This window comes from Spermophilus citellus (assembly GCF_964194105.1).
Source record: "Spermophilus citellus genome assembly, chromosome: 6".
Taxonomy (NCBI): Eukaryota; Metazoa; Chordata; class Mammalia; order Rodentia; family Sciuridae; genus Spermophilus; species Spermophilus citellus.
In genome coordinates, this window is record NC_138187.1 from 14975338 (window position 1) to 14994918 (window position 19581).

Below are 19581 nucleotides of genomic sequence, written 5' to 3' on the forward strand. Positions count from 1 at the left end.
AAGAGCTTTTAGTCTGTCAAGCAAGGGGGTGTGAAAGGAATCGTTAGGTCTTAGAGTTGGGGTCAGGTCCCTTACTGGAGGAGGGGCACCATAGAGAATTTCATAGGGGATAAGGTTACACAAAGAAACAGAGGGAGTATTTCTTGCACGAAACAGTGCATAAGGCAGGAGCATAGTCCAATCTTTTATGCCGGTCTCTAAGCTTAATTTTGTCAAGGTCTCTTTAATGGTTCTATTCATTCTTTCTACCTGTCCTGAGCTCTGGGGTCTATAAGCGCAATGTAACTTCCAATTAATCCCCAGGGTCCTGGCTAACCCCTGACTTACCTGGGTCACGAACGCCGGTCCATTATCAGACCTTATTACCTTAGGCAGGCCGTATCTTGGAGAAATATCTTCCAGGATCTTCTTGACCACCTTTTGCGCCGTTTCTTTTTTTGTGGGGAAGGCTTCAATCCATCCTGAAAATGTATACCTTCTCGGCTTCTCTGACTAAATCTCTCAAAGTCATATCTTGTAATCCATCTAAGCATTATAATTTTTTTTAATATGCAGGGCAGCTTGCCCAATAAAGGCCATCATAACAGATGCCTTTTGATCCTCTGCCTGAGGATCAAAAGGAGTATATTTCCTATATGCCTCCATAATTTTTTCCAGAAACATAGAGGGAGATTCATTAGGCCCTTGAATAATCTTTCTTACCTTGGCCAAATTAGTTAGCCATCTAGTGGCTGTTTGGAGACCCGCTATTAGAGCCCGGCGATAAGTGGACAGATGCTCCCTACCTTTAAAGGTGTTAGGGTCCCAGTTGGGTTGGTTCAAGGGGAAGTTGTGTCGGTCGCCCATCTGGTCCGAGGATATTTTTTTCTAGCTTCCAGGAGGATTCTCTCTCGTTCCTCTGTCATGAAGAGAGTCCCTAGGAGTTGTTGGCAGTCATCCCAAGTAGGCTGGTGTGAAAACGTCAGCGGGTTTTTTGAGTTCTTTTATCTGGGCCAGTTTTTTTTGGGGAGGAGGGGCTGTGTGTGCCATGGGGGAGTCATTTGGAGGGCACTGGGCCAGCTCAGCTTCCTCCAATGATGGAGAGGTTGAGTCAGCAGCAGGGGAATCACTTAGAGGGTGTTGGGGGTTGGGGGATGAGGGCAGGGGATAAGGAGGGGGCGGAGAGTCCAGTAGAGTCAAATCTTGAGATTTAGGGAGAACAGAAAGTGGAGGAGGAGGAGGAGCAGAGGGTTTGAGAGACAGAATCGTGGGGGAAGGAGTAGGAGCGGGGGCAGGGACAAGGAAAGGCTTCACCCATGGAGGAGGAGATTTGCAGAGGTCCTGCCAAGTTAAGATATATGGCTGTTGATCTGGATGGCTATGTGGTCCCGGCTGAAAGACAAAGACAATATCTCTGACTTTTCAAATTAGTGGGAAGTAGAAAGATCCTTCTGGGGGCCATCCGACTCCAAAGGTGGGCCATTCTGAGGCACAGAGAGTCTGCCAGGTCCGGCGTTTTACTGAAAAAGAAAGATTCTGAGCCCTTATGTGGACTTCAGTCCAGTGATCAAGGGTCAAGGACAGAGGCGTGGAATGACTCTGTCCCATAATGAAAGTTACTTGAACAAAGACAGGGACAATACAAACGTGACACAAACACGGACACACAGTAAACGTGTAACACAAGTTCAGAGGCAAAGATTAAAAACAGACAGTGAATTCAACCTGAGAGAAAGAATAGTTGCCGGCAAGACCAGACGGGTTGGCAACAGAATACAGATGAGGGCACCTTGTCCCTCCCAGATGGGGGCACCTCCGTCCCCCCCAGAGTCTCCCAAAGCGTCCCTTGAGGAGACGTGGTCTGTGGCTTCAGGGACACGTCTATCACCGCCAGGGGGAGCTCATGCTCTCCACTGACAACCATACTCTGCCAACCCAAAACCAGAAAACCAGAAAAACCAGAAGGCTCTGAGAGCTCACGCTCTCCAGCCCAAAACCAGAAGGCTCTGAGAGCTCACGCTCTCCAGCCCAAAACCAGACTCTGAGCGATTGCAAAGGAAAAACAAGAAGGAGAAGAAGGAGGAGGAGAAGGAGAAGAAGATAAGGCGCCTTACTTACCCCCGTAAAGGAGTCTTGTTGAGGTCTCCCTGTCTGGCGATGCGCAGTTCCCTGGCAGCGCACCAAATGTAAGGGTCCGGCGAAACGTCGGAGGAAAAGACCACAAGAGACTGTCTTATGCAACAGCAGAAGGGAGGGTTTATTTGGAGACCAGCATGCTAGGGCCCAGAGCTCTCTATAGCAAAGAGAGATAGAGCCCTGAGAACAGCTTGAGCAGAGCTTATATACTTTCCCTGGAGAGGACAGCGAGAGAAGTTACATTTTGTAGTTTGGCAGTTGGGGACAGCTCATTCTGGGAACAAGATTAGCAGACAGTCCATAGTTAGGGACAGCACATTCTGAGAACAAGATTAGCAAACAGTTCTTAAGATTTCAACAGTGTTTTGTTAAGCATATAGAGAAACGGAGTGACAAGTACCTATTTTATTAACCTTTCAAGATGAAATGTAAAATCAAATACAGGAGGCTTACAAGACCCCAAATATACAAAATTACAACAGACCTACATTATTATGAAAATGCCTAACATTCAGAATAAGAATAGAATTTTAAATGCTGCCAGAGGAAAACTACAGGTCATATTTAGAGGGACACTAATGCAGATCTCAGCTGATTTCTCCACTCCAAAAGCTAGGAGGAGATCTTGGACTAATATATATCAAGTTCTGAAAGAAAATGGATGCCTACCAAGAATACTATACCCAAAACCTTAAGCTACAGAATTGACAATGAAATGAAACTTTCCATTATAAAAGTTAAAAGAATTCACAACTAGAAAGCCTGCAGTATAAAACATTTCATGAAGACAAAATTAAAAGTAAAAGTGAAAACCAGCAAAGGGAAGCACTACACAAGAAGAATAGTCAATCAAAGGAAAAGCTAATTCAAATTTTAAAAATGAGAAAAAATCAAAATGACAGGGAATAAAAATCATATCTTGTTAATAAAATTGAATGTAAATGATCTAGACTCATCAATTAAGACCCGACAATATGCTGTCTCTAAGAGACTCACTTCATAGGCAAAGACATCCACAGATTGAAGGTAAAAGAATGGGGAAAAACATCATTCAGTGGCTCTTCTTAAATAAGCAGAGGTTTCTATCTTCATATCTGATAAAGTGGACTTTAAGCCAAAGCTGATCAGAAGGGACAAGGAAGCTCATTTCATACTTCTTAAAAGGATTATACATCAACAGGACATAGCCATTGTAAATAGTTATGCCCCAAACTATGAAGCATCTACATACATCAAACAAACCCTCGATTCCAATATCAAGAATCAAATAGACCATAATACAATACTACTGGACGGCTTTAACATGCTCCTCTCATCACTGGATAGTTCATCCAAACAAAAACTAAATAAAGAAGTAATAGACCTAAAAAATACAGTTAATAATTTAGACTTACCAGACACATATAGAATATTTCATCCATCAATGACTGAATATACTTTCTTTTCAGCAGCACACATATCCTTCTCTAAAATAGATCATATTTTAGGCCACAAAGCATCTCTTGGCAAATACAGAAAATAGAGATAATACCTTACATTCTATTAGATCATAATGGAATGCAATTAGAAACCAATGATTAAAAAATAGAAGCCTCCCTTAACAATGAGGACTAAATAATATGTTATTGAATGACCAATGGAGAGCAGAAGAAATCAGGAAACAAATAAAAAAATTAAAGGTAAATGAGAATAATGACACAACATATCAAAATATCTTGGCATTATGAAGGCAGTTCTAAGAGGAAAGTTCATTGCATGAGCCCATTTGTTAAAAGAATTGGAAGTCACCAAATAAAATAACCTAACGTGACATATCAAAGCCCTAGAAAAAGAGGAACAAATCAACACCAAAAGTAGTAGAAGATAGGAAATAATTAAAATCAGAGCCAAAATTCATTCAATTAAAAAAATTTTAAAAATCAACAAAACAAAAACTTGAATTTTTGAAAAAAAAATAAACTCGATAAACCCTTAGCCAAGCTAACCAAAGACAGACTCTAAAATTCATGATGAAAAATACTACCAATACAGATGATAATCAGAAACTATTTTGAAAATTTATACTCTAATTAAATAGCAAATCTTGAAGACAACAACTTCTAGAGACATATGACCTGCCCAAATTGAATAGGAGGACATCAAAAATTTAAACAGATGAAATTCTAGCAATGAAATTAAAAATGCCATCAAAAAGCTTACCAACAAAGGAAAGTCCAGGACCAGATAGATCCTCAGCTGAATTCTACCAGACATTCAAAGAAGAACTTAACACCAATACTCCTCAAATTATTCCATGAAATAGAAAACTCATTCTGTGAAGCTAATATCACCCTGATACCAAAAAAGACAAAGACACATCAAGGAAAGAAAACTTCAGACCGGCGGCCGGCGAGGAAACAGCACGTTCAGTATCTCTACAGTAACGGGATCAAAAAGATCCATTAATACACCCAGATTCTACCTACTGATGAACTTCGAGCAAAACTCCGCTGAAAAGAGACCTGCCGGAAATTAGTAAGTTGATTAGAGGTGACAGTTTGTCCCAGAGGAGTGAATCTTGGCCACACGGTGCAGCGGACTAGTCCCGCTGCCAGCCACTGCCAAACGGCAGCCAGCGTTGCCCGCCCGGTTCTGCAAACGGCCCCCGGAGGCGGGACCTGGCACGGCGGGAAGGGTCCCCGCTGCCTGCCCGTTCTGCAAACGGCCCCTGGCTGCAGGACCTGGCGTGGTGAGAAGGGTCTCCGCCCGCTCATCAAACAGCCCCCAGCCCGCCCAGCCCAGGAGGCGACGTGAAGGGAATCTAACCAAGCCTCTATGAAATAGCGAACTGGGCTGCGTACGGGGGTGGCTGAAGTGCTGAGCCTGGAGCTCAGAGCAGAGGCTTTAATCGAGACTTTGCGCAGCTTGTTAGAGCTCCTTTCACCATTAGTCTGTAGTGGACCACCAGGCCAAGCAGCAAAAAAAACAAAAAGATTGAAAAAGAGACGCTTGGCTCCCTGACGCTTTTCTGCTCAGAGCCACGGGCGCTTTGCGCCCATCTGCTTCCTCTTCCACTTCGCTCCCCGCAGAGAAGCTGAATGGGTAATCAGCAGTGGATCCTAAGTACCTGAGGCTAAGAAAGCTCAGTACACCCCGCCCTTTTTTTTTTTTTTTAATATTGTCTATACAGGGAGAATTAGTGGACTGAAATTGTTGGCTGGGCTGGGGTTTCGGGGCCGAAAATCCACTCCGCGGGAGCCGCCATTTGCTTTCGGCATGCTACCTTGAGGGCCCTGTCTACTCGGTCTAGCTGCAGCAGCTAGAGACTAAAACGGGGCTGCGTGCCGAGCCCTGTCCTCCGAAGGCTGGGTCATTCGGCATCCCCCTGCGAGAGGACCCGTGCTCCGGAGGAGGCGATTGGAGAGCCGCGGCGGCAGCCGCTTGGGCCCTGGGAGCTAGGCACCGGGCCGAGGAACAGCGGAGGCCGCGGCGGCGTGGCTATCTAAAGCCTATTTGCTCAGGATCACTAGGCAATGCTGAGCTGACGTGGAGCTAGGGAGTACACTTTGGGCCCCTCAGAAAACGCACACTGAGCACGTATCTGCGGCGTTTAAGCCCCGGATCGCCTGCTTCTCGTGACTCAGCACTAACGACCCAGCTGAAATAACTAGTCGGCCCACATGATCTCACAGAGGTAAAAAAAAAAAAAAAAAAAACAGAGCACCATAGCCAGACCCAGGGAATCGGGAGTGATGTGGGACTAGCGGCACAGAATTCCCGGCTATCGCCCCCACCAGGGCCGACAACAGAGGTCCCTTGCACCACCTACCAGGGGAGTTGCTACCTGAGGGCAAACAAATTCGCTGGGGGTCCTCAGCCCCAAACCCTACAAACTTAGGGCCTGAGGGAGGCAAACAGAAAGGGTGTGCCCAGACATCCATGAAAACAGGGCTCCCAGGAGCAGCAGACCCGACGTGTAGACAGTAATGCGATAAGCATCACAGGCGAGTGGGGCCTGGATTGAGGAACCACAAGAAAAGGACCCAGGCATTCAGGACTGGAGACCCGCACAGTCTGGGAAGAAGAGCTGAGGCACAGTGATTGGCTCCCACCTATCAAGAGGAGAAGCCTGGCCCAGTGGGCATAGCTCCACCCACTGGAAGAGAACTCAATCGAGCTTTAGGACTGCATTTATTATTAGTTATTTTTTTTTATTTTTTTAAAGATTATTATTAGTATTTTTTTTTATTCTCACTTTTTGTAGTTGACGTTGTTGTGTTCTTTAACTTTCTTACTAATGGTTTCAATTTTTTTTGTTAATTTTTCTTATTCTATTATTATTACTATTATTTTTTAAACTTCAAGTTCCATTTTTTATTACCATTATAATTTTTTTTCATTTGTTTTAAATTTCTATTTTTTCATTTTTTCTCTCTTTCTTCTCACTTTTTTTTTCTTTTGTCTTTTCATTTCTTTTCAACTTTCTTATTCCCCCTCTCTTGAACTCCACCTGCCTACACTTGCTCTCTTTAGTGACTTCTTCCCTTCCCTTCTAATACCTCTCCTCCCAAGCATCAAATAAACTTATAAGAGTAAACAGTAACTCAACAGTCAAACAGAACAAGAAGTATCATGAGCATAAAAAAGCAAGGAAGAAAAGGAATACAAACAATGAAAGACAGCCTAAATATTCAGGAGGACCTGGAGTCATCAGAAAAATGGCCATATAAAGAACTCAAGGAACACCTTAGACAGATGGAAAGGAACCTTAAAGATCACATTGAAAATGAATTACAAAAACAGATAAAAGAGGAAGTTAAGCATCTTTATCAGGAGATAGAAATTATAAAAAAAAATCAAACAATAATTCTAGAAATGAAGGAAACGATAAACCAAATTAAAAACTCAATCGAGAGTATCACTAACAGAGTGGAGCAAGTAGAAGCCAGAACGTCAGATAATGAAGACAAAATATATCACCTTGAAAAGAGTCTAGCCAACTCAGATAGGCTGGTAAAAAACCACGAGAAAAACATCCAAGAGTTATGGGATAACATAAAAAAACCAAACTTACGAGTCATCGGGATAGAGGAGGGCTCAGAGATTCATGCCAAGGGAATGGGTAACTTATTGAAGGAAATAATTACAGAAAACTTTCCAGAAATAAAAAAGGATACAGATATACAAATTGTAGATGCATACAGGACACCGAGCACACAAAATCACAATAGACCAACGCCAAGACACATTGTTATGAAGCTATCCAATATACAGAACAAAGAGAAAATATTAAAAGCTACAAGAGAAAAGAGGCAGATTACATTTAGGGGTAAACCAATAAGGTTGACAACGGATTTTTCATCACAGACGCTGAAAGCGAGAAGATCCTGTAACAATGTATTTCAAACACTGAAAGACAATGGATGCCAACCAAGAATCCTGTATCCAGCAAAATTAACCTTCAGATACGACAACGAAATAAAAATCTTCCATGATAAACAAAAGCTAAAAGAATTTGTAGCCAGAAAACCAGCATTGCAAAGCGTCTTGAGCAAAACTCTACACGAGGAAGAAATGGAAAACAATAACCAAAACCATCAGCGGGAAGTGCCTCCGTAAAGACAGAGGATGGGAGGAAAGCTAATCATGGAGAAACAAACTAAATTAGGGAAAAAAAAAGAGATAAATAATCAAACATGGCAGGAAGTACAAACCATATATCAATAGTAACTCTAAATGTTAATGGCTTAAACTCTCCAATAAAGCGACATAGGCTGGTAACATGGATTAAAAAAACAAATCCAACGATATGCTGCCTCCAGGAGACACATCTGACTGGAAAAGACATACACAGGCTCAAGGTAAAAGGTTGGGAAAAAATATACCAAGCACACGGTCCTCGTAAGCAAGCAGGCGTGGCCATTCTCATATCGAATAAAATCGACTTCAAGACTAAGTTAATCAAAAGGGATAAGGAAGGACATTATATACTGTTAAAAGGAACCATTCACCAACAAGACATAACAATTATCAATATTTATGCACCAAATAATGGTGCTGCGACGTTCATAAAACAAACTCTCCTCAAGTTCAAGAATCAAATAGACCACAACACAATAATCACGGGTGACTTCAACACACCTCTCTCACCATTGGACAGATCCTCCAAACAAAAGTTGAATAAAGAAACTATTGACCTCAATATCACAATCAATAACTTAGACTTAACTGACATATATAGAATATATCAACCATCATCAAGTGGATATACTTTTTTCTCAGCAGCACATGGAACCTTCTCAAAAATAGACCATATATTATGCCATAGGGCAACCCTCAGTAAATATAAAGGGGTTGAGATAATACCATGCACTTTATCAGATCATAATGGAATGAAACTGGAAATCAATGATAAGAGAAGGAAGGAAAAATCCTACATCACATGGACAATGAACAATACGTTACTAAATGATCAATGGGTTATAGAAGACATAAAGGAGGAAATCAAAAAATTCTTAGAGATAAATGAAAATACAGACACAACATATCGGAATCTATGGGACACAATGAAAGCAGTTTTAAGAGGGAAATTCATCGCCTGGAGGTCATTCCTCAAAAAAAGGAAAAACCAACAAATAAATGAGCTCACACTTCATCTCAAAGCCCTAGAAAAGGAAGAGCAAAACAATAGCAAATGTAGCAGAAGGCAAGAACTAATTAAAATCAGAGCAGAAATCAATGAAATTGAAACAAAAGAAACTATTGAAAAAATTAACAAAACAAAAAGTTGGTTCTTTGAAAAAATAAATAAGATCGACAGACCCCTAGCCATACTAACGAAGAGAAGAAGAGAGAGAACTCAAATCACTAACATACGGGATGAAAAAGGCAATGTTACAACAGACGCTTCAGAAATACAGAAAACAATTAGAAATTATTTTGAAAACCTATATTCCAATAAAATAGAAGAAAGTGAAGACATCGATAAATTCCTTAAGTCATATGATTTGCCCAGACTGAGTCAGGAGGAAAATCACAACCTAAACAGACCAATATCAATAGATGAAATAGAAGAAGCAATTAAAAAACTTCCAACCAAGAAAAGCCCAGGACTGGATGGGTATACAGCGGAGTTCTACAAAACCTTTAAAGAAGAATTAATACCAGTACTTTTCAAGTTATTTCAGGAAATAGAAAAGGAGGGAGCTCTTCCAAATTCATTCTATGAGGCCAACATCACCCTGATTCCGAAACCAGACAAAGACGCCTCAAAGAAAGAAAACTACAGACCAATATCTCTAATGAACCTAGATGCAAAAATCCTCAATAAAATTCTGGCGAATCGGATTCAAAAACATATCAAAAAAATTATACACCATGATCAAGTAGGATTCATCCCTGGGATGCAAGGATGGTTCAATATACGGAAATCAATAAATGTTATTCACCACATCAATAGGCTTAAAGAGAAGAACCATATGATCATCTCAATAGACGCAGAAAAAGCATTTGACAAAGTACAGCATCCCTTTATGTTCAAAACTTTAGAAAAAATAGGGATAACAGGAACTTACCTCGACATTGTAAAAGCTATCTATGCCAAGCCTCAGGCTAGCATAATTCTGAATGGAGAAAAATTGAAGGCATTCCCTCTAAAATCTGGAACACGACAGGGATGCCCCCTATCACCACTTCTATTCAATATAGTTCTCGAAACACTGGCCAGAGCAATTAGACAAACGAAAGAAATTAAAGGCATAAAAATAGGAAAAGAAGAACTTAAATTATCACTATTTGTGGATGACATGATTCTATACCTAGAAGACCCAAAAGGGTCTACAAAAAAACTACTAGAACTAATAAATGAATTCAGTAATGTGGCAGGATATAAAATCAACACACATAAATCAAAGGCATTTCTGTATATCAGCGACAAAACTTCTGAAATGGAAATGAGGAAAAACACTCCATTCACAATATCCTCAAAAAAAATAAAGTACTTAGGAAAAGTACTTGGGAATCAACCTAACAAAAGAGGTGAAGGATCTATACAATGAAAACTACAGAACCCTAAAGAAAGAAATAGAAGAGGATCTTAGAAGATGGAAAAATATACCCTGTTCATGGTTAGGCAGAATTAACATCATCAAAATGGCGATGTTACCAAAAGTTCTCTATAGGTTCAATGCAATGCCAATCAAAATCCCAATGGCATTTCTTGTAGAAATAGATAAAGCAATCATGAAATTCATATGGAAAAACAAAAGACCCAGAATAGCAAAAACAATTCTAAGCAGGAAGTGTGAATCAGGTGGTATAGCGATACCAGACTTCAAACTATACTACAGAGCAATAGTAATAAAAACAGCATGGTACTGGTACCAGAACAGGCGGGTGGACCAATGGTACAGGATAGAGGACACAGAGACTAATCCACAAAGCTACAACTATCTTATATTTGATAAAGGAGCTAAAAACATGCAATGGAGAAAGGATAGTATCTTCAACAAATGGTGTTGGGAAAATTGGAAATCCATATGCAACAAAATGAAACTAAATCCCCTCCTCTCGCCACACACAAAAGTCAACTCAAAGTGGATAAAGGAGCTAGATATCAAATCAGAGACTCTACGTCTGATAGAAGAAAAAGTTGGTTCCTATCTACAGATTGTGGGGACAGACTCCAAATTCCTTAATAGGACACCCATAGCACAAGAGTTAATAACAAGAATCAACAAATGGGACTTTCTTAAACTGAAAAGTTTTTTCTCAGCAAGAGAAACAATAAGAGAGGTAAATAGGGAGCCTACATCCTGGGAACAAATTTTTACTCCTCACACTTCAGATAGAGCCCTAATATCCAGAGTATACAAAGAACTCAAAAAATTAGACAATAAGAAAACAAACAACCCAATCAACAAATGGGCCAAAGACCTGAACAGACACTTCTCAGAGGAGGACATACAATCAATCAATAAGTACATGAAAAAATGCTCACCATCTCTAGCAGTCAAGGAAATGCAAATCAAAACCACCCTAAGATACCACCTCACCCCAGTAAGATTGGCAGCCATGATGAAGTCAAACAACAACAAGTGCTGGCGAGGATGTGGGGAAAAGGGTACTCTTGTACACTGCTGGTGGGACTGCAAACGGGTGCGGCCAATTTGGAAAGCAGTATGGAGATTCCTGGGAAAGCTGGGAATGGAACCACCATTTGACCCAGCTATTGCCCTACTCGGACTATTTCCTGAAGACCTTAAAAGAGCACACTACAGGGATACTGCCACATCGATGTTCATAGCAGCACAATTCACAATTGCTAGACTGTGGAATCAACCCAGATGCCCTTCAATAGATGAATGGATAAAAAAAATGTGGCATTTATATACCATGGAATATTACGCAGCACTAAAAAATGACAAAATCACGGAATTTGCAGGGAAATGGATGGCACTAGAGCAGATTATGCTTAGTGAAGCTAGCCAATTCCTAAAAAACAAATACCAAATGTCTTCTTTGATATAATGAGAGCAACTAAGAGCAGAACAGTGAGGCTGAGCAGGAAGAAAAGACTAGCATTAAACAGAGACATGAGGCGGGAGGGAAAGGGAGAAAAAAAAAAAGGGAAATCACATGGAAATGGAGGGAGACCCTCATTGTAATACAAAATTATATATGAGAGTTTACGAGGGGAATGGGATAACAAACATGGAGGGAAATGAATTTCAATAGATGGGGTAGAGAGAGAAGATGGGAGGGAAGGGGAGGGGGGATTTTAGAGGATAGTAAAGGTAGCAGAATACAACAGTCACTAATATGGCAGTATGTAAAAATGTGATGTGTAGCAGATGTGATTCTGCAATCTGTATTTGGGGTAAAAATGGGAGTTCATAACCCAATTGATTCTAATCTATGAAATATGATTTGTCATGAGTTTTGTAATGTTGTGAACATCCAATTAAAAAAAAAAGAAAAGAAAACTTCAGACCAATATACCTGATGAACATAAATGCAAAAAATCTCAATAAAATAGTGACAAATCACATACCAAAAACATTAACAAGATAGCACATCATGATCAAGTGTGGTTCATTCCAGGGATGCAGAGTTGGTTCAACATAAGAAATCAAAAAACACAATTCACCACATCAATAGGCAAGAACCAAAGGATTATCTCAATAGATGCAGAAAAGCATTTGATAAAACTAAGCATCTATACATGCTCAAAGCCCTAGAAAAACTAGGGATAGTAGGAATATACCTCAATATTGTGAAAGCTATATACATAATACACAAGGTCAACATCATTCTAAATGGAGAAAAATTAAAAGCATTCCCCTCTAAATATAAAACAAAACAGGAATTCCCTCTTTCACCACTTCTATTCATCATAGTCCTTGAAATCCTAACCAGAGCAATTAGGCAAAAGAAAGAAATTAAAGGGATATGAATAGGAAAAGAAGAGCTAAACCTGTTTGCTGACAACATAATTTCTATATTTAGAAGACCCAAAAAAACTCCACCAGAAAACTTCTAGAACTCATAAAAAAAGTTCAGCAAAGTAGCAGGATATAAAATCAACACCATAAACTAATTGCTTTCTCTATACAAATGATGAATCAGCTGAAAGAGAAATTTTTACCCCTCACACATCAGATAGAGCAATAATCTCTAGGGTATATAAAGAACTCAAAAAGCTAAGCACCAAAAAATAATAATAATAACCCAATCAACAAATGGGCCAAAGACCTGAATAGGCATTTCTCAGAAAAGGATATAAAATCAATCAACAAATATATGAAAAGATGTTCATCATTGCTAGCAATTAGAGAAATGCAAATCAAAACTATCATCTCACTCCAGTCAGAATGGCAGCTATTATGAAGACAACAATAAGTGTTGGCGAGGACGTGGGAGAAAAGGTACACTCATACATTGCTGGTGGGACTGCAAATTTGTGCAGTCAATATGGAAAGCAGTATGGAGATTCCTTGGAAAACTGGGAATGGAACCACCATTTGACCCAGCTATCCTTCTCCTCAGTTTATACCCAAAAGACTTAAAAACAGCATATTACAGGGACATAGCCACATCAATGTTTATAGCAGCACAATTCACAATAGCTAAATAGTGGAGCCAACCTAGATGCCCTTCAGTAAATGAATGAATAAAGAAAATATAGTATATATGCACAATGGAATATTATTAAGCATTAAAAGAGAATAAAATCATGTTATTTTCAGGTAAATGGATGAACTGTATACCATCATGCTAAGTGAAATAAGCGATTTCTCAAAAAGCTAAGGGCAAAAGTTCTCTCTGTGGATGCTAACACACAATGCAGGGGAGGGAGAGAAGAACAGATGTTCATTGGGTTAGACAAAGGGTTATTAAGGGACAGAATAGGGGATGGGAATAAGAAAGACAGTAGAATAAATGGGACCTATCTTCCCTTTGCTCTCATATATGAATGTGCAACCGCTGGAATGCCACATCATTTACAACTGAAAGACTGAGATCCTAATTAGAATAAGCTATACTTATATATGTATGATGTTAACATACTCTGTACTGTCCTATATATCCAAAAAGAACAAATAAATAAATAAAAGCCATCATTACTATTTTAGACTTGACAGGTCATAGACAGTATGTCATCATGTTGTTGTGGTAGTAGTAGTTATTGTTCCTTCTTCCTCCTCCTCCAACTGAAAATGTAAGAATAATTTTTACCCTGTCCACCTAAATAACAAATCTTCAGCTATAATTTGATGGCCCCAACATAGAGCATAAGACTTACTTCTATGAACTTTTCATTCTAGGTCTTAGATATTTATGTTGTGGTTGCTGGGCAGTCTAGAAACTCCTCTGATGTGTACTTCATAAAACTTTGAAAGCTCTTGATAACTATAGCTCTCTGCTCAACTTTTTGCTGTACTTCTTATCATCTTGATCTGCTGTGCTTATACTTCTAGAACTATATGGAAGAGAAAAGTAGTATAGATTATTGGATTTAACTCTTTCAGATCTTTGCACTTTCGAATCAATTGTCATAGTAATATTCTGGTTCCTTCAGGTTTATTTTGTGGCTTTAATTTAGAGTTTTTCTTAAAAAGTTACATTCCCAGCCCTTGTTTATTATTTTTATTCATTATTTTTTTAGGCATAGACAGATATTTAGGAATGTAGATACAAAAAGAAAGGTAGATAAGATACAAATTCAAAGAGGGATATGGTCTATCTAAAGAGTGAGAATGCCCTTGTTTATTTCTGTATTGAGAGAGGGTTGTGCTAAGTTCCCAAGACTGGCCTCAGACTTGCAATACTCCTGCCTCAGCTTCTTGAGTAGCTGGGATTACAGGAGGATTTCTGATCTGTCCAAGTAGGAAATGGCAGTCTTTCCAAATCAATTTTACTAGTGAAAGTTTTGAGAGGAAGAAAGAAATTTCAGAGAATACTTGGTGGATTGAATTTCTCAGCAAGACTGAGCTAAAAGATATGAGGTTTGTGTGGATTTGCAATGGAACAGACTTCTTGAGAAGAATGGTCGAGACATGTCAGAACCACTGTGAATTATTGGATATTCTCTCTCTCTCTCTCTCTCTCTCTCTCTCTCTCTCTCTCTCTCTCTCTCTCTGAAACACACAGGAAGTGGCCCTACTGCATGCTCAGCTCATGACTGGTAGTGTTTCCTCATTTCAGGTGATCTGCAGGAATACTTGGTGAAGAATAATGAATGCCTTTATTCATGCATTATTGCATTTTCCATTGAGATTACTAAAACCAACATCACAGCTATCTTTTGGTTCAACAATGAAGCATACCATTCACCATCCCTATCCCTTGCAGTATTAGACAACATTATTTTTAAAATACTTTCTGGCCCTAATGCTTCTATTACAGTCTCCAACAAACCACAGCCTAAATATATTTCTCATAAGAAATCTGAGATAAGGTATGTATGATTTTTTTACTGTAATTAAACTTTGGGCTTTAAGTATACTACCTTCTTCCCTTTCTAACCATGTTATTAATAAAAAGTAATATTATTAGTAATCAATATTCACCACTTTGTTTTTACCAATGTGTCTCCTTTTTCCATTCTTTTGTAGAGAAACATCAGGACTCCAGATAGTCTTCACTTTGATTTTTGGTATGAGTATTTTTGTCAGTGGCTTCTGCCTCCTGACAGTGACTGAGAGAGTTAATAAAGCAAAGCACATCCAGTATCTGAGTGGGGTCTACACTTTTAACTTCTGGGTTTCTGCTATATTTTGGGATTTCATCATCTACATTTTTGGCTGCTGCTTAGTTCTGGTGAGTGTTGGACACAGTATCTTGAGGATTCAGTCTCGCACATGAAACAGAAAATTTCCCCTTGGCTAATATCCTAGATGTAAATCTCTCAAGAAACATGAAAACACATTAACTGATCATGCCACATAGTACATTGTAGGTTACATCTCAGACTAATATTTTTCTACCTTGCATTCATTCTAAATAAAATTTCCCCATGTGCTGAAACAGAAATGTTAAGCAAGTTTCTAACATACTTGGTCACTGATACGTACTGGCCCCAAAGATGCTTTGCATATGACAAGATCCGTCATAGTAGATGACCAGTCCTATACTCTATAAGGATAAATAATTTGCATTTATTTTTATCCTGCTTCTAGAGTTTCCCTATTTTTGTCATCTGTTGTGATTCTTGATTACACAAGAGATACTTGGACTCAGCTTTTGCAGTTTTCCCGCTAGAGATTTTTAAATTTTTCTCCATAGATCATTCAAATGTGTGTGTGTGTATGTGTGTGTGTGTATGTGTGTCTGTGTGCGCGCGCGTGCCTGCCTTGTCTTGCCAATGTGTCAAGTGTGATCTAGATTGAGACACCTCATTGTTGTGGTGTCCACAGCCTTTGTGTGAATTCTGTTTTTGCTGTAGGAGTATATGTCCATGGGTGGAACCTCAGTGCCCATGGCTTTTCTTACTTTGGGCCTTGCTGTTAGATTGGGGCTTTTGCCTCTTCTATTCTTTGTATTAAAGTATTGGTGAAGTTTGAGTGTGGAGCAAGGTACACTTTCTCTTGGCTGGATTTAATTCAGCAGCAGTCTCTATTCAGAGCAACCGTAAATTAACCATCTTGAATCTCCAACATTTGGATTTCTTGATGCTTTGTTTTATCATCTGAATAGCCTCTGCGTGCTGGAAAGGTAGCTAGCACTGTGTTTCAGTACAATCTAATTTTTCATTTGCACACATTTTGGTGTAGTTTGAAATTTTGCTTCATATAGTTTGTTTTATACAATTTCCTGTTTGAATGACCTGTCTTATCTTCCCATTCCTCCTTTTTCTACTCAGTGATTGTTAAACATTATTTTCATGCTAGGCAAGTGCTTGACTACTGAGCCATATCCCATGACCAGGGTTTGTTATTTTTATATATGTACATAATGTGTAATGATCAAATTAGGGCAATTAGAATATGTATCACCTCAATCACTTACCATTTCTTTGTGCTGGGAACATTCAAAGACCTCTTCTACCTATTTTGAAATATTTAATAAAATTTTATTAACTATAGTCACCCTACTGTGCTCTCCACTTTCTATAGTAAATATCTAAATATTTTAAATATATCTATATCATTTCTGCTTGTGTATGTATTTCCACTTTTTCATTTTTCTTTCAATATTTAATTGTGGTCTTTGCCATGCCTTCTAATTTTTTATTGTGAACCACACATTATAGCCCTTTCCACAATAGCAGAAAAAGCCTATGTCATTTTTGTTTCCAAATGGTGATTGTATTTATTCCATTTCTCTGGAGACCGAAATCGTGCTGTGATAGAAACAAAGCATCCATAACCTTAGTACCCAAATATTTTTAACTAAATTATAATGATTTCTTTGTTGCTTTTTCTACTCCTTTAAAAACATTTTAATAGTCCTTCTCATTTAATCCCAACATTTCTCAATGATTCTGCCACCTAATTATTCAATGCTAAAAATAGACAACCAAGGAACTTTTGTAGAAACTATAATTAACAACTAATAAAATGATAATTTCTGGAAATTTATTTCCCTCCCCCGTCTCTACAGTTCCTTTCTTTCCTTACATAGATCCCCTCTAGCTTTGGCTTTCCCTGGGTGCTACTCAAGTGAATGGCCAAGATGGGGAGAGTAGAAACAACAGGCAGTACCTAAGCATCAAGGGCAGTTACAGTGGGTCTCAGAATCTCAGTTTAAAAAGGGGAATCTTCTGATTTCAGCAAATATTGAGAGTGGGCTTATTTGGGGATTTGAGAAGAAAAAAGAATGCACCCTGAGTCTTGTGTGAGTAGAACAAAATAAAATCATTCCAAAAATAGAAAGGAGGAGCTCAGTGGTTCTACTCACTGGTGAGCAAGCAGATCTTGCTGTTTTCATCAGCAAGATGATTTGATTGGGGAATAATACTGTGTCCTATTAAAAGAAGATTTTTTTTCCTTTGCTAAGTTTTCAGACTTGACTATTTTGGTATTACATAGTTTTCTTCACTTTGAGCTGTTATTTCTGTACTCTGTGTTTCAGGTGGTATTCATAATTACTAGATCGAATACATTGATCAAGAATGGGAACATAATGCACACAACATTCATCTTCATCCTGTTCGGCTGGTGTGTTATTCCCTTCACATACCTGTTAAGTTACTTGTATACTACTAGCACCGGTGCATACATTAAGCTCTTCGCACTCCACGAAACTTTAGGCTTTCTAGGTGTTGTTGTGGATCTCGTAATAACCATCATGGAAGGTAAGGGCTTCATACAATTTCCCTTTTTCAGAGGTTTCCTGTGAATAAACAAACAAGAGTTTGACAAGAAGAACATTATAAAATTGTTTTGTTCTGGATTTCTGGGGGAAATATTTTTGTTAGTTATAAGGTAAAAAAAATTATTGAGTGACATTAATATTATAACATTATATTGACTATAATGCAAAAAAATTATGCAACTAATATTATCACTAAACTAATCCCCTGTTTTCAAGGCCTTGTTTGCTCAGGGTATGTACACTCTTTCCTTTTTCCTCCTTTGCTCATAAGTTTCAAGGATAGCTTGACTGGACTGACAACAACCACAAATAGGAATGTTTTAGAGAATAGGCAGCTGCTACTCCTTTGTCAAAGCACCCTATAAACATTAATTTGGCATATGTTAGTCAGTCCACCACGATTGGTCTTGCAGTCTTCTAATTCATTTCCTGACACTAGGCCTCAACCTTCCACCAATGAATTCCTTGAGTTACATAAAGACTACTTTAATACTGATTGCATGCCTTTTTATTAAACCCTATGAAAAAAATTGATCTCTGATTAGTAGACTAAAATATGCAAAAAGTCTTACTGCTCATTCTTTGAATTAACCACATTGCTATCAATTAGTCTGTATTAGTTTTTAATGCTGTTGTAACAAATAACCACACATTTAGCAGTTTTGGTTTTTTTTAATTTTTAAAATTTATACAAATTTATTATCTTGAAAGTATGTAGATTAGAAGTCTGGGACACATTTCACAGGGCTAAAATCAAAATACCTGCAGGGATTCATCCCTTTCTTGAGGTCATATGGGAGGATTTTGATGTGTTTTTTTTTTCTTATTTATTTGACAGAACTCACCAGTAAATGCCTCAGGATCTAGAGTTCCCTTCGTGAGAGGTTTTGTTATTAATTATAGATTAAATTTCTTCAAGATATGTGGCTATTAAAATTTCTTATACCTTCCTATGACACCATTGTGTTGTCTTTTTCTAAGAACACTTGCACTTTATCTACATTTTTAAACTATTGACATGAAGTTATTTATAATATTTCCTTATGATTCTTTAATGATCTTTTAAGGTCTCTTTTGGTCAGTTTTTTTTTTTCCACTGTGACCTAAAGACCTGACAAGAACAATTTTAGAGGAGGACAAGTTTATTTGGTGCTCATAGTTTCAGAGGTCTCAATCCATAGATGGCTGGCTCCATTGCTCTGGACCCAAGATGAGGCCACACATCTTGATGGAAGAATGTGATGGAGGAAAGCAGCTTGGGACATGATACCAGGAAGCAGTGAGAGACAGAGAGAGAGAGAGAGACGTACAGACCAGGGACAAACTAAAGTACACCCCAGTGACCCACCTCCTTCAGCCCAACCCCATCTGCCTATATTTACCACACAGTTCATCCCAATCAGAGAATTAATGTACTAAGTAGGTTAAAACTTTACTAAACCATCATTTCACCTTTAAAATTTCTTGCATTGTGTCACATTTGAGCTTTGAGGGGACACCTCATATCTAAAACATAGCAAAGTTTTTTAAGGTACAGGCATTCTTAATATTACTTTCTTCTCTATTTTTTCCTTCTTCCTCTCCCTCTCCCATAATTTTGCCAGGATTTTTACCAGTTAATCTTTTCAAAGAGTGACCTTTGGATTTTGTTAATAGTCTCTATTTTTTGTT

At 38.7% G+C, this 19581-nt stretch overlaps 1 protein-coding gene across 1 annotated transcript in view; it reads left to right on the top strand.

Moving 5' to 3' along the window:
- Window positions 1-19581, top strand: part of LOC308652312 (phospholipid-transporting ATPase ABCA3-like) — a gene marked incomplete at its 3' end in the record, with an annotated part of 144605 nt that overhangs the window by 95835 nt on the left and 29189 nt on the right. The window contains exons 19-21 of the mRNA XM_081300059.1: window positions 14800-15052; window positions 15210-15414; window positions 17668-17890. Of these exons, the coding sequence (XP_081156185.1) occupies window positions 14800-15052; window positions 15210-15414; window positions 17668-17890 (681 nt within the window). The remainder of the gene's footprint in view (window positions 1-14799; window positions 15053-15209; window positions 15415-17667; window positions 17891-19581) is intronic.